Raw genomic sequence first — 12,624 nt, 5'->3', positions numbered from 1 at the left:
AATCAGTATAGGATTGTAAGCTGTAGTCCTTGTCTATCACAGTATTTACCTATCTCAGTATCTACTTACCTACTAGATCAGGTTGTCCTACAGCATATATTACAATGTTAGGGTTAATCAGTATAGGATTGTAAGCAGTAGTCCTTGTCTATCACAGTATTTACCTATCTCAGTACCTACTTACCTACTAGATCAGGTTGTCCTACAGCATCTATTACAATGTTAGGGTTAATCAGTATAGGATTGTAAGCTGTAGTCCTTGCCTATCACAGTATTTACCTATCTAAGTATTTACTTACCTACTAGATCAGGTTGTCTTACAGCATATATTACAATGTTAGGGTTAATCAGTATAGGATTGTAAGCATAGTCCTTGTCTATCACAGTATTTACCTATCTCAGTATCTACTTACCTACTAGATCAGGTTGTCCTGTCAACGTATATTTGTTCCACCTTACAGAAGTTCCAGTGGAAACTTTATTATAAACAATGTCATAATACCTGTACCTGATGGAACAAATATTCTATACTATTTATTCCGTTAGGAACATCCACTGTAACATTTATTCCTGTGGAAGTAATATTCCAGAATATTTTTTCCATTTGGAACTTAAATTATGAAGGAACTTCTATTCTGTGACACCCCTACAGCATCTATTACAATGTTAGGGTTAATCAGTATAGGATTGTAAGCTGTAGTCCTTGCCTATCACAGTATTTACCTATCTCAGTATCTACTTACCTACTAGATCAGGTTGTCCTACAGCACTATTACAATGTAAGGGTTAATCAGTATAGGATTGTAAGCTGTAGTCCTTGCCTATCACAGTATTTACCTATCTAAGTACCTACTTACCTACTAGATCAGGTTGTCCAACAGCATCTATTACAATGTTAGGGTTAATCAGTATAGGATTGTAAGCTGTAGTCCTTGCCTATCACAGTATTTACCTATCTAAGTACCTACTTACCTACTAGATCAGGTTGTCCTACAGCATCTATTACAATGTTTGGGTTAATCAGTATAGGATTGTAAGCTGTAGTCCTTGCCTATCACAGTATTTACCTATCTAAGTACCTACTTACCTACTAGATCAGGTTGTCCTACAGCATCTATTACAATGTTTGGGTTAATCAGTATAGGATTGTAAGCAGTAGTCCTTGCCTATCACAGTGTCTACTTACCTACTAGATCAGGTTGTCCTACAGCATCTATTACAATGTTAGGGTTAATCAGTATAGGATTGTAAGCAGTAGTCCTTGCCTATCACAGTATTTACCTATCTAAGTACCTACTTACCTACTAGATCAGGTTGTCCTACAGCATCTATTACAATGTTTGGGTTAATCAGTATAGGATTGTAAGCTGTAGTCCTTGCCTATCACAGTATTTACCTATCTAAGTACCTACTTACCTACTAGATCAGGTTGTCCTACAGCATCTATTACAATGTTTGGGTTAATCAGTATAGGATTGTAAGCAGTAGTCCTTGCCTATCACAGTATTTACCTATCTAAGTACCTACTTACCTACTAGATCAGGTTGTCCTACAGCATCTATTACAATGTTAGGGTTAATCAGTATAGGATTGTAAGCAGTAGTCCTTGTCTATCACAGTATTTACCTATCTCAGTATCTACTTACCTACTAGATCAGGTTGTCCTACAGCATCTATTACAATGTTAGGGTTAATCAGTATAGGATTGTAAGCAGTAGTCCTTGCCTATCACAGTATTTACCTATCTAAGTACCTACTTACCTACTAGATCAGGTTGTCCTACAGCATCTATTACAATGTTTGGGTTAATCAGTATAGGATTGTAAGCTGTAGTCCTTGCCTATCACAGTATTTACCTATCTCAGTATCTACTTACCTACTAGATCAGGTTGTCTTACAGCATATATTACAATGTTAGGGTTAATCAGTATAGGATTGTCAGCTGTAGTCCTTGCCTATCACAGTATTTACCTATCTAAGTACCTACTTACCTACTAGATCAGGTTGTCCTACAGCATCTATTACAATGTTTGGGTTAATCAGTATAGGATTGTAAGCAGTAGTCCTTGCCTATCACAGTATTTACCTATCTAAGTACCTACTTACCTACTAGATCAGGTTGTCCTACAGCATCTATTACAATGTTAGGGTTAATCAGTATAGGATTGTAAGCAGTAGTCCTTGTCTATCACAGTATTTACCTATCTCAGTATCTACTTACCTACTAGATCAGGTTGTCCTACAGCATCTATTACAATGTTAGGGTTAATCAGTATAGGATTGTAAGCTGTAGTCCTTGTCTATCACAGTATTTGCCTATCTCAGTATCTACTTACCTACTAGATCAGGTTGTCCTATAGCATCTATTACAATGTTTGGGTTAATCAGTATAGGATTGTAAGCTGCACAATCTTTGATCTCTGTTGACACAATGGAATAATGCTTGGCTTTGTTATAACCTCTAATAGTTAATCTTTTACATCTAGAAAAATCCATCTCACCAATTAAAGGCACCTCAAATGATACCTAAAAAATTGAAGACAATAATTATAGATCATATGCAATTATAGATCATATGCGTAAAATTTTCTATCATTTTACAAATACACTGTAGCTGAAAATAGCTTTGATGGCAAAACAATTATATCACTTGTTTGAGTCAAAGAATCAGTTCTTTAAAGATTAAACAAAGTTTCAAATACAATATGTCAATTTTTTTTAAAGAAAATAAAATCAATCTACTGCAGAAAATAACACCTTAAGTTTAATAATATTCAATTTTATTATTTTAATTATAAACTGTTTATCAAATTTTGTTTGATAAAAGTTATATTCTAGATTTTCTTGTTTATAGGCTTCTTTGATTACAGAGGAATATATCAACAAATCAAATCTGCTATTAGGTCATAAACTTATATAATACTAGAACACACCCGTGATACCGCAGGTCTGTGACTGAATCAAAGTATATAACTATGTGCAAGCCTTATTTTAGTATTAGCATTGTCATCTGATAAAGTCATGCCGATTATAAAAAACACAGTTGTCTCTGCTTTCAAATCTTTCTGTTTGAACCTGTCGAACTGGAACTTATCAATTATTGGTAATATTAATTATTTGGAAAACAAATGGTCCTGGAAGGGAGTATTTTTTAATCAACATTATTGTCCTATATTAGTTATAAATAAAGTTGATTTTTTTGATTCGCTGTTTTACGTCATGCCCACTAACAAATTGAAAACTGTACCTATACGCCTTATTTTTAGTCCACATTTTTAGTATTCGTATTGTTATCTTAAAAAGTCTTACTGATTAAAATACTACAATTATAGGTAACAATTAGACAATTTAGTAGTGTCAACCCTGTGATTATGACCCGTGTTTATAGCATATTAATCCTAAATACACCGTTTGGTGGTGCGCCTGTCAGATGCGGAACGTTCAGATAAGGTAATAGGTAACAGGTGAATATACTATTGGTATCGGTATCGGACTCGATCCGGAACTTCTTAATTATTGGCAATATTAATTACGTGGAAAACAAAAGGGCCTGGAGTGGTGTAATTTTTAATCTACACCTTTGTACTATATTAGTTATATAGAAAGTTAAATTCTTTGATTCATCGTTTTACGTGATGACGGCTGACAAATTGGACCTCGTAATTTTAGTATTATAGATAGTGTTATTAACTGGCTGTTTCTGTATTTGCACTGGTATAGATTCAAGGTTTGCTGTATTGGCCTCGAGACCCGTAGGTTTTAAAAAAAAATTAAAGTCATAAAATAAACAGGTTAAATGATGTGCAATGTTTTGTAACGTCTTAAAGTTTTGAAACGGAAAAAACAGAGCCAATACAGAAAAAAACGGGAAAAAAGCTGTATTGGCCCATGGGCTTATACGGGACGTTCACTTCCGGTTTTTAATTCTCTTATAATCATTTAATAAAAGTGTTATGAACTGGCTGTTTCTGTATTGGCACTGGTATAGATTCTTGGTCAGCTGTATTGGCCCTCACAACCCTATGGGTCTCGAGGCCAATACAGAAAACCTTGAATCTATACCAGTGCCAATACAGAAACAGCCAGTTAATAACACTATAATATTTTCTATTTTTTTTTAAAGATATTCCTCAATACAAACCTTGTGATTGTTTATAGTTTGACTTGTTATTGAAGTCCATGGTGTGTACATTTTTCCAAGCAGAGAATTATCAGTTATAGCATACTCATATGTTGGAACTGCGTCATACTTTTCTATAATGTTCTCTATATCTGGGTCATAAAATTGGTCAAAAGTCACAAGCAGCTGTAATAGAGAATTGGAATATTAATTAAAAAGAAATGTGTGAGACTTCTTATGAAGATGTAATACAAGCCGAAATGGTGGTGAATGTTTGGTATTTGGGAAGCTCAAACTAGAAGCTTTAAGGGCATATGTTGCTCACCATGATCTGTGTGTATCTTTAACAATCTCCAACACTGCAGACTAGAAAAGATTTCATGACAAAAATCTCTTTTGTTTTCATCTTGTATTGCTGATCATTTTTCTGTTTACAGTTTCACTTTCTTCTTACGTTTTATCCCCAACACAACAAGGGGAAACAAATCATCATTTAAGGGCAAGAACTCCTATAAGGAGTCTACTTAATATTTCAACATTTGACTTGTCTGCATATCTGGTCTTGCTGGTCGATTTTTTTAATTAAATTTTCTATCCATCTTTTATAGTTTTCAAAATAATAGGCAACAAGAATGTGTCCAAAGTACATAGATGCCCCACTCACACTATCAATTTCTATGTACTAAGGACACATCCTGTTGCCTATTATTTTGAAAACTATAATAGATAGATAGAAAATTTAATTAACAAAAATGACCACCAAGATTGGGTAAAAATTCTAATTTGGCATTAAAATTAGAAAGATCATATCAAAGGGAACATGTGTATTAAGTTTCAAATTGATTGGAGTTACACAATCTCAAAAACTACCTTGACCAAAAACTTTAACCTTCATTTTCTATGTTCAGGGACCATGAAATTGGGGTCAAAAGTCTAAGTTGGCTTTACAATTAGAAAGATCATATCATAAGCAACAAGTGTACTAAGTTTCAAGTTGATTTGACTTTCGCTTCATCAAAAACTACCTTGACCAAAAACTTTAACCTTAAGCCGGACAGATGAATGCACAGACAGACGAAAATAACAGAGGGAAGCACAGACCAGAAAGCATAATGACCCTCTACTATTGTAGGTGGGGCATAAAAACATTATAAAATGGCAAAATTTATAATTCAAGAGCAAGAGCAAGAACACAAAGAAAGAGTGAACTGATCATTTCAGACTGGACGTATTTGTATTGTTGATTGTTTCAGTTTTAAGGTAAAATTTGAAAAAATGGCAAATGTACTGTTGGGTAAGGAGCAATCAGTAGCATACATTTATATTTATCTCCCATTTAAAGTTCCATAACATAACAAGAATTTTAAGGAAACTGGATTTTTTGAGAATGTGGTTTATAAATGCTGGATTAAGCAAGTGTTTAAAAAGATGTACCTTTTCAGTTCCACCACCAACAGTCAAATTCAGATGTTGAAGAGTTATTGCCCCTGTTGCTGGGGGACTAGACATCACCATTACTCCATCTGTACTGATTGTCTGGAAACAAATTGTATTGGCACAAAGTTTCAGCACAACACGGTACATGGTCCCAGGCGATAGTGTTAAGTCATCTACTGTTATGTCAAATACTGTGGAGACATAATCAAATCCATGGAAGGGAAACCACATATCTGAAATGATGTACAGTAATATTGTTTTCAACATGGCTGACCATGATTTACAATTAAAAAAATTTAAACTTCTTATTGATTGTGGAATATTTTCAAAGTGCAACTAAAAAAAATTTAAAAAAATTGCTCATTTAAGGACCTTTTATAAAAAAGAACATCAAATATGCAAAAAATAATGAGTAAGTGTAAATACATTGGTCTTTGGTGAGACCGGAGAATAAAAGATCTTACAATGAAAAACATACCTCCGAGAGATGATCGTCTTTCTATAGCAAACAATGCATCAAAAGTATAGGTCTGTATATCCTCTGGTACTGTCCAGTAGGCCTTGATGGAGTTCAATGACATCTGGACATCTATGTCTTCTGGACATGGAAATCTGTGGTCCTAGGAATATATTGTTCATAATTAAATATAATAAAACTTACAATTGAATAATTCAGGAGGTGTTATCTTTTTATTATTTTGTGATATGTTCTATAAAATATCCTTAACATTAAGGGAGGATAAAAATCAGGGACAAGAACATTGAAAATAAAATCTCAAAAAGAAATAAACCACTTTGAAGTTATTAAATTTAATTGTTCCAGCAATTTTCAAGAATTCTTTTGCTCATCAGTCAAAATTTTATAACAAAAAGGGAGATAATTCATAGTTATTGCTTTTTTATGAAATTTCCCTTTGATCTTACTGTTTGATAATTTTCTTCACAGCAGAGTCGAGTGATATAAAAATTATCGCTAGAAACTAAGGGAGCATGTGCTGTTGTTAATGATCAACAATGCTGTCATTAGTAAAATAGCGTTAAACAGATAATCATTAGTCATCTCAACATGAAAAGCAATAAAACCACTATTGCCACATAATAATATAACAACCCAATTTTTGGGATTCTTTGATTTATGTAAAAAATAAATACTGAAATCATCTTTACTTAATCAATCATTAATTACTCTGAATTTCTGTGATTTTCTCTGCTATCAATTTTCATCTTTTAATTACAAATTGTCATTTTGTGGCTATTTTATTTCATTGATTTTAACAAATTATTCAGACTAGACTAATAGAATTTGTATTTGACCAACGAAAATAGGCTCTTCACAAATGAAAGAGATCATATGCGAGGATCCAACCTGATAAAAAGCTAGCATTATATTAAAAAAAATCTGTATTCTATGCAAACATATTAAAGATCTTACCTCTTCATGATGATTAAGGGTGAAATCTGAAAATATATAACAATTACACAGTAAAAAATTAAGAAATCAACTTTATGACTCTCCATGATTACTGTATGTAAAAGGCTAATTATATGTCTTTTGTAACATATATATGAAGCAAATTTTGAAAGGCCATCAATTAAAATCAAAACTTTGGTTTTTTTTTTCAATTTGATTATTTTTTCTGTCAAACTGAACCAATGATAACTAAAAAAAATTTTTTTAATGAAGGCACAAAATAAGTAGTTCACTTCCAGATCATGTGACATAATGCTAACAGTGACAATGTAAATTAAAAAATTAAAAAATTCTTACAATAAATATTGTACCTGTCATATTACAAGGCTTCCCATCATATATCATCACTCCTGGTAATACAGCATTCTCTGTTACTATGGTAACACCATCTGAAGAAACACTAATGCTGCCAGCAGATGTCACTGCAGTCACAGTCACAAAATATTTCTGCAAATAGTAGAAAAACTGACAAATGAACAGCTATGCTAAACACAATCTCATCATCATATACAATTTTACAAAAACGATTACTGAGCTTATTCTTTGCTCTTTTATCATACCAATACACTTCAATGGGTTTTTTTTTCAAGTTGCAGTTTAATTCATCTCTTTAGATTAATCAAAGAGGAAAATTTAAGTAATAGAATTGGGGTTCAGACTGCACAGTTAAATATCTTTTGAATGAATACTAAAATAATAAAAAAATTGGTCTTATTACCTTCAATGGGTCCAGCAATAAACCTGTTTCTTTGTGTGCCGTAACAATCCCGACATCTTTTAATGATAACATATTACTTCCTCCTTTAGTAGAACCAATACTGACTTTATAGGTCACATCTAAATGTGGATGTGCAAATCCAGACCATCTAGATGCTATACTTGTTTTGTCTGACTGAAAATCTATATCTTCTATATCCTGTGAAGAAAAAATAATGTTAAATTTTACGCTAAAAAGTATAAAATGAGTGGTAAAATGAGGTTAAAGATTCTGTTGACATTCAATTTGGAATGAAATTATGCATATTTAATTGCAGTTATTCATGTTCTGAATATTATAATGAATTAATCATGCAAAATTGTGACCTCTCCTTCAATATCCTTTTTTTTTTTTTTTTTACCATGTACCTTCCTTTTCTTATTGCTTTGAATTTCAACATGACCACAAAAAAAGCTTGAATTTGAATTATGCTCACCTTCAAGGGAATATCTGTTGTAAAATTCTGAAAGATATACAAAAATACTTGATACAAAAAAACTTATTTCTACCATATACATTCTCACAAGTATAAAAAAAACTATTCTCAATATTACTCTTTATTTTTATAGTAAACTCTTGTTTTTTATCCTTAATTCTAAACACAAGTTTCACATTTACTAGGTTTTAAAAACACAGGTTATCTACTTTTATAAAATAACATTTTCATGCCTACTAAATAAAAGGTTCAAAATTATTTCTCTTCCTCTTTCCGTAGAAAAGGTACTACAGTTAGTTCAGAAGTGTTTGCATGCTATTTATCATTACAATATTTGAGGAACAGACACAAACATAAGATTAGTCATTTTTATTTTAGTATAAACTAGAGGCTCCAAAGAGCCTGTGTCGCTCACCTTGGTCTATGTGAATATTAAACAAAGGACGCATTTAAATTCATGACAAAATTGTGTTTTGGTGATGGTGATGTGTTTGTACATTTTACTTTACTGAACATTCTTGCTGCTAACAATTATCTCTATCGATAATGAACTTGGCCCAGTAGTTTCAGTGGAAAATGTTAGTTAAAATTTACAAATTTTATGAAAATTGTTAAAAATTGACTATATTTAAGGGACAATAACTCCTTAGGGGGTCAATTGACCATTTTGGTCATGTTGACTTATTTTTAGGTCTTACTTTACAGTAAATTATTGCTGTTTACAGTTTTTCTCTATATCTATAATAATATTCAAGATAATAACAAAAACAGCAATATTTCCATGAAAATACCAATTCAGGGGCAGCAACTTAACAACCAGTTGCCATATTCATCTGAAAAGTTTTAGAGCAGATAGATCTTGACCTGATTTACAATAAAAAAAAAACTATCAAATTTGCTCTAAATGCTTTGGTTTTTGAGTTATAAGCCAAAAACTGCATTTTATCCCTATGTTCCAATTTTAGCCATGGCGGCCATCTTGGTTGGTTGGCCGGGTCACCCGACACATTTTTTTTAAACCAGATACCCCAATGATGATTGTGGCCAAGTTTGGTTTAATTTGGCCCAGTAGTTTCAGAGGAGAAGATTTTTGTAAAAGTTCACAATGACGGACGACAGCCAATATTCAGGCCATAGTTTTTGCAGAGTGGATGGGGCCTCCTTTGCTTTGGAGTGTGGCCTGCCAGGCGAAGTCATCCAAGCACAAGGAGACTGGGGTAGTGATGCTTACAAAGCCTATTTGGACCCATCTCTGTCTTACCGGCATCAGCCTTTACCTCCTCTTCCTTAAAATAATCACTACCACATCTATACAGGTTTGGGAAATCTTTGGAGTACCACAGTTTTGCAGATCTATGTAATTTTGTCTTTGGCTATATTTGCCAATTACGTTTGAATCAAATTGGAATAATAATTAAACTGTGGATATACTAATGGCCTAAACCTGTATTTAGTTTTTATTCAGCCTAGTAAATATAAACTTAAACATAGCTTAAGAGTTATGATTGGATTAATTTAGTTGATAATACATATAAATAATGACTACCGAAAATTCAAAATGAAAGTTTCTATTTTTGGGGATATGTTTTTGTTGCAAATTTACAGCAATGAATTTCCAACTGACTATTTCATACCTGAGAATCAATATCTAGCACCAAACCTTCAGCTGGTAACTGAACATCATGGATATATGGACTTGATGCCTGTATAGTAGCTAACCCAGCTGTGTTGGTTACTTTGATAGAAATGAAATATGTGTGATGTCCATGAAGGTACCAGTCTAAATCAATGATTTTCACTGCTGTACAAATTGGTGGGGTGGTAATTAAACAGCCACCTCCCTCTCTAAGGGGGATAAAACCTTGGACGTCAGTGCTGTATATTTCATGTCCTGAAATTAATTACATTTGTACCACAACACATCATTGTTATATTAAACAAAAATTAGCAAATCTTGATCAACATCAATGGACAACTAGTTTTGTTTTTAAATATTTTTCACTAATCCATTATGAGGTATTTTGAATGATCTAAGTGACAGAAAACTAAATACATTTAGTTCATTATACATTTCCTCTCTCATTACATCTGGAATATTTTTCTCCTCAATTTGAGCGTATTTCTTTTCATTAAGTTTCATTTAAGAGTTTTCCCTTTAAAATAGAGCACTCTTTGTCCACTTACCAACAGAAAATTCATAGTCCAAGTCATATAAATCTTCACTGTCAACAAATGCATCAGCTGCCCATGTAGCTAACAGATAGTCCCCAGATAATGTCAGACTTATAGACCCTGTAAAGTCTGGTGGTGTGGTGTCAACAAAGCATGGCCCGATGGACTATATAATACAATGAAACAAATATTCAATTAATTATGTATAACTGTGAAAATAAGCATGCAATATTATAATTCAAGATTTAAAAGTCTAATCTTTAAATGGTTTCAAGGTTAAAATCATCATAAAATTTTATTGTCAACCGTGGTGAGGTCACGGTTGACACTGTCTTTTCCAAGGATAACAAACTGCTTTATCACCCTATCATAATTTGTGTTATTGCAACTCTTAAACTGAAGGTTCTATATCTGTCATTACTGTCTATTAGATTTCAATGTCTGGTACAACCATCCATTTTAAATAAAGCACTCAATTAATCAAGCGTCTCCGTGACGGATATATTATTTGCCAATGAATATAGTAGATTATTCCTTTCGTATTAACCTATCAAAATAAGGCATTATGATATGAATTATAATAATACATATTATCACTTACTGTTATTCCTTCTTTATTGGATTTACTAATTGTTTTAATAACAATGAAAAACCTCATTCCATCAGGTATATTACTATGCATGATAAAATAATGAGCATGTTGTTTTGTAGACTGGAATGCCAACAGATCAGGAGCAGAACTTCCTGATGTAGTGGATAATCCAACTTCATAGTCATAAATCTGTCCTGGTACTAAAACTGGTACCCAGGATATCTCCATCTGGAATAGAATTGTGCGATGTAATTCTACATGTAATTATGCATAACTTTCAAGTTTTGACACAGTATGCTTCATATTTATAAAAAGAACAACTATTAATACACCTTATCGCTAATCCCAGCTGACCCAGCCACTTGAACTTTTGACGCATACAACAATTACTTTTTCATTGTGGCGTCAGCTATTTTGTTTTATGACATCATAATTTTACAGAAACCGGTGTGATATCCAGAAATGGCGGACATATAGTGATAAGGTGTATAGATGATGTACTCCAGCAACAAAATTATTTGAAACAACTGAGTCAGTAGTTCACCAGTGTATATTTGTGCCAGTCTGTTATGCACTTTCTTGTGTTGTGATGTGTTAGACAAGAATACACAATCTTTAGAAAAGGGAAACAACGGACAGTTAAATTAGTTAATTATTTATTCACATATCATTGGTTATGGTTGATAGCATTATTCTGTTTATCATACTCTTGATATTTTGTAATACAATGTACTACTGGGTGCTCTAGTTGAGTAAATATATCATTTAAGGGCATACAATACAGTTTTGATCCCGTATTTACCGTTTGATGAAAATTTCCATATAGGCTATTTTTTGCCTGAATAAATCAAATATGTAATAAAAATATAACTTCATGTGCTACTTTTTGAGTTAAATGAGGTCGAAATTTTGTATATTTGCTAAAAATTCAGATTTGTGGCCGTATTTTCCCTTTTGAAAGAGAGCCATAACTTTTTTGTTTTAAAAGATAAACACAAATTGTTTTTTGTTAAATAATTTGTAATTTCTGTATTTTATAATTATCCAAATAACTTATGCATTTTTTATTCAGAAATAACTCATATTTATCAAATGGTCATGCATTGAGAATAAAACGTATATTTTTTTGCTGTATATTTATCAACATTAAAAAATTGCACTATTTACAGTTTTATAAAATTTGGTTCACATAATCTCCCTGCAAAATGAAACAAAATGTCCTTTTAAAAAATAGGGGTCCATGCACTTGTTTTCTAATTAAATCAGTTTGAATGATAAAAATCAGTCGAAAAATGCATCTTTTCCCGGTATGTCACACTTTGACGTCGCAAAAATAACATTTTACGTTAGCAACGTCATTACCTCCCCTGTAACTGTATCATATGCCCTTAAAATCTTACCATAGAAGACTTTGATACAGTAATCCCTATATTGCTTGGTGCTCCAGTTGAGTTTTGACAGAACACAGTTCCATTAACTTCTACTATAGTACCATTATCATACTGTTCCAAGGGGTACAGGTCTATATCTGATATTTCTGTTGCCTTGTCTCTGTAACGATTGTCATCAGAATTACAACTGTAAGCTGGGCAAACAATATTCAAATAACAATGGTGGTATTTGATTGGTACTAATTCTT

The 12,624-nt window shown here is 32.5% G+C and overlaps 1 protein-coding gene across 1 annotated transcript in view; it reads right to left on the bottom strand.

Moving 5' to 3' along the window:
• Positions 1–12,624, bottom strand: part of LOC134684606 (uncharacterized) — a 106,672-nt gene that overhangs the window by 54,481 nt on the left and 39,567 nt on the right. Inside the window, exons 19-30 of the mRNA XM_063543905.1 lie at positions 12,386–12,536; positions 10,995–11,213; positions 10,406–10,559; positions 9,856–10,112; positions 8,222–8,248; positions 7,747–7,944; positions 7,340–7,475; positions 6,990–7,015; positions 6,036–6,177; positions 5,555–5,790; positions 4,142–4,306; positions 2,337–2,526 (exon numbers count right to left, since the gene is read on the bottom strand). Coding sequence (XP_063399975.1) covers positions 2,337–2,526; positions 4,142–4,306; positions 5,555–5,790; positions 6,036–6,177; positions 6,990–7,015; positions 7,340–7,475; positions 7,747–7,944; positions 8,222–8,248; positions 9,856–10,112; positions 10,406–10,559; positions 10,995–11,213; positions 12,386–12,536 — 1,901 coding nt within the window. The remainder of the gene's footprint in view (positions 1–2,336; positions 2,527–4,141; positions 4,307–5,554; positions 5,791–6,035; positions 6,178–6,989; positions 7,016–7,339; positions 7,476–7,746; positions 7,945–8,221; positions 8,249–9,855; positions 10,113–10,405; positions 10,560–10,994; positions 11,214–12,385; positions 12,537–12,624) is intronic.

The sequence above is a fragment of the Mytilus trossulus genome, chromosome 9 (genome assembly GCF_036588685.1).
Source record: "Mytilus trossulus isolate FHL-02 chromosome 9, PNRI_Mtr1.1.1.hap1, whole genome shotgun sequence".
Lineage (NCBI taxonomy): Eukaryota > Metazoa > Mollusca > Bivalvia > Mytilida > Mytilidae > Mytilus > Mytilus trossulus.
This window is presented reverse-complemented; position numbering and strand designations above follow the sequence as displayed.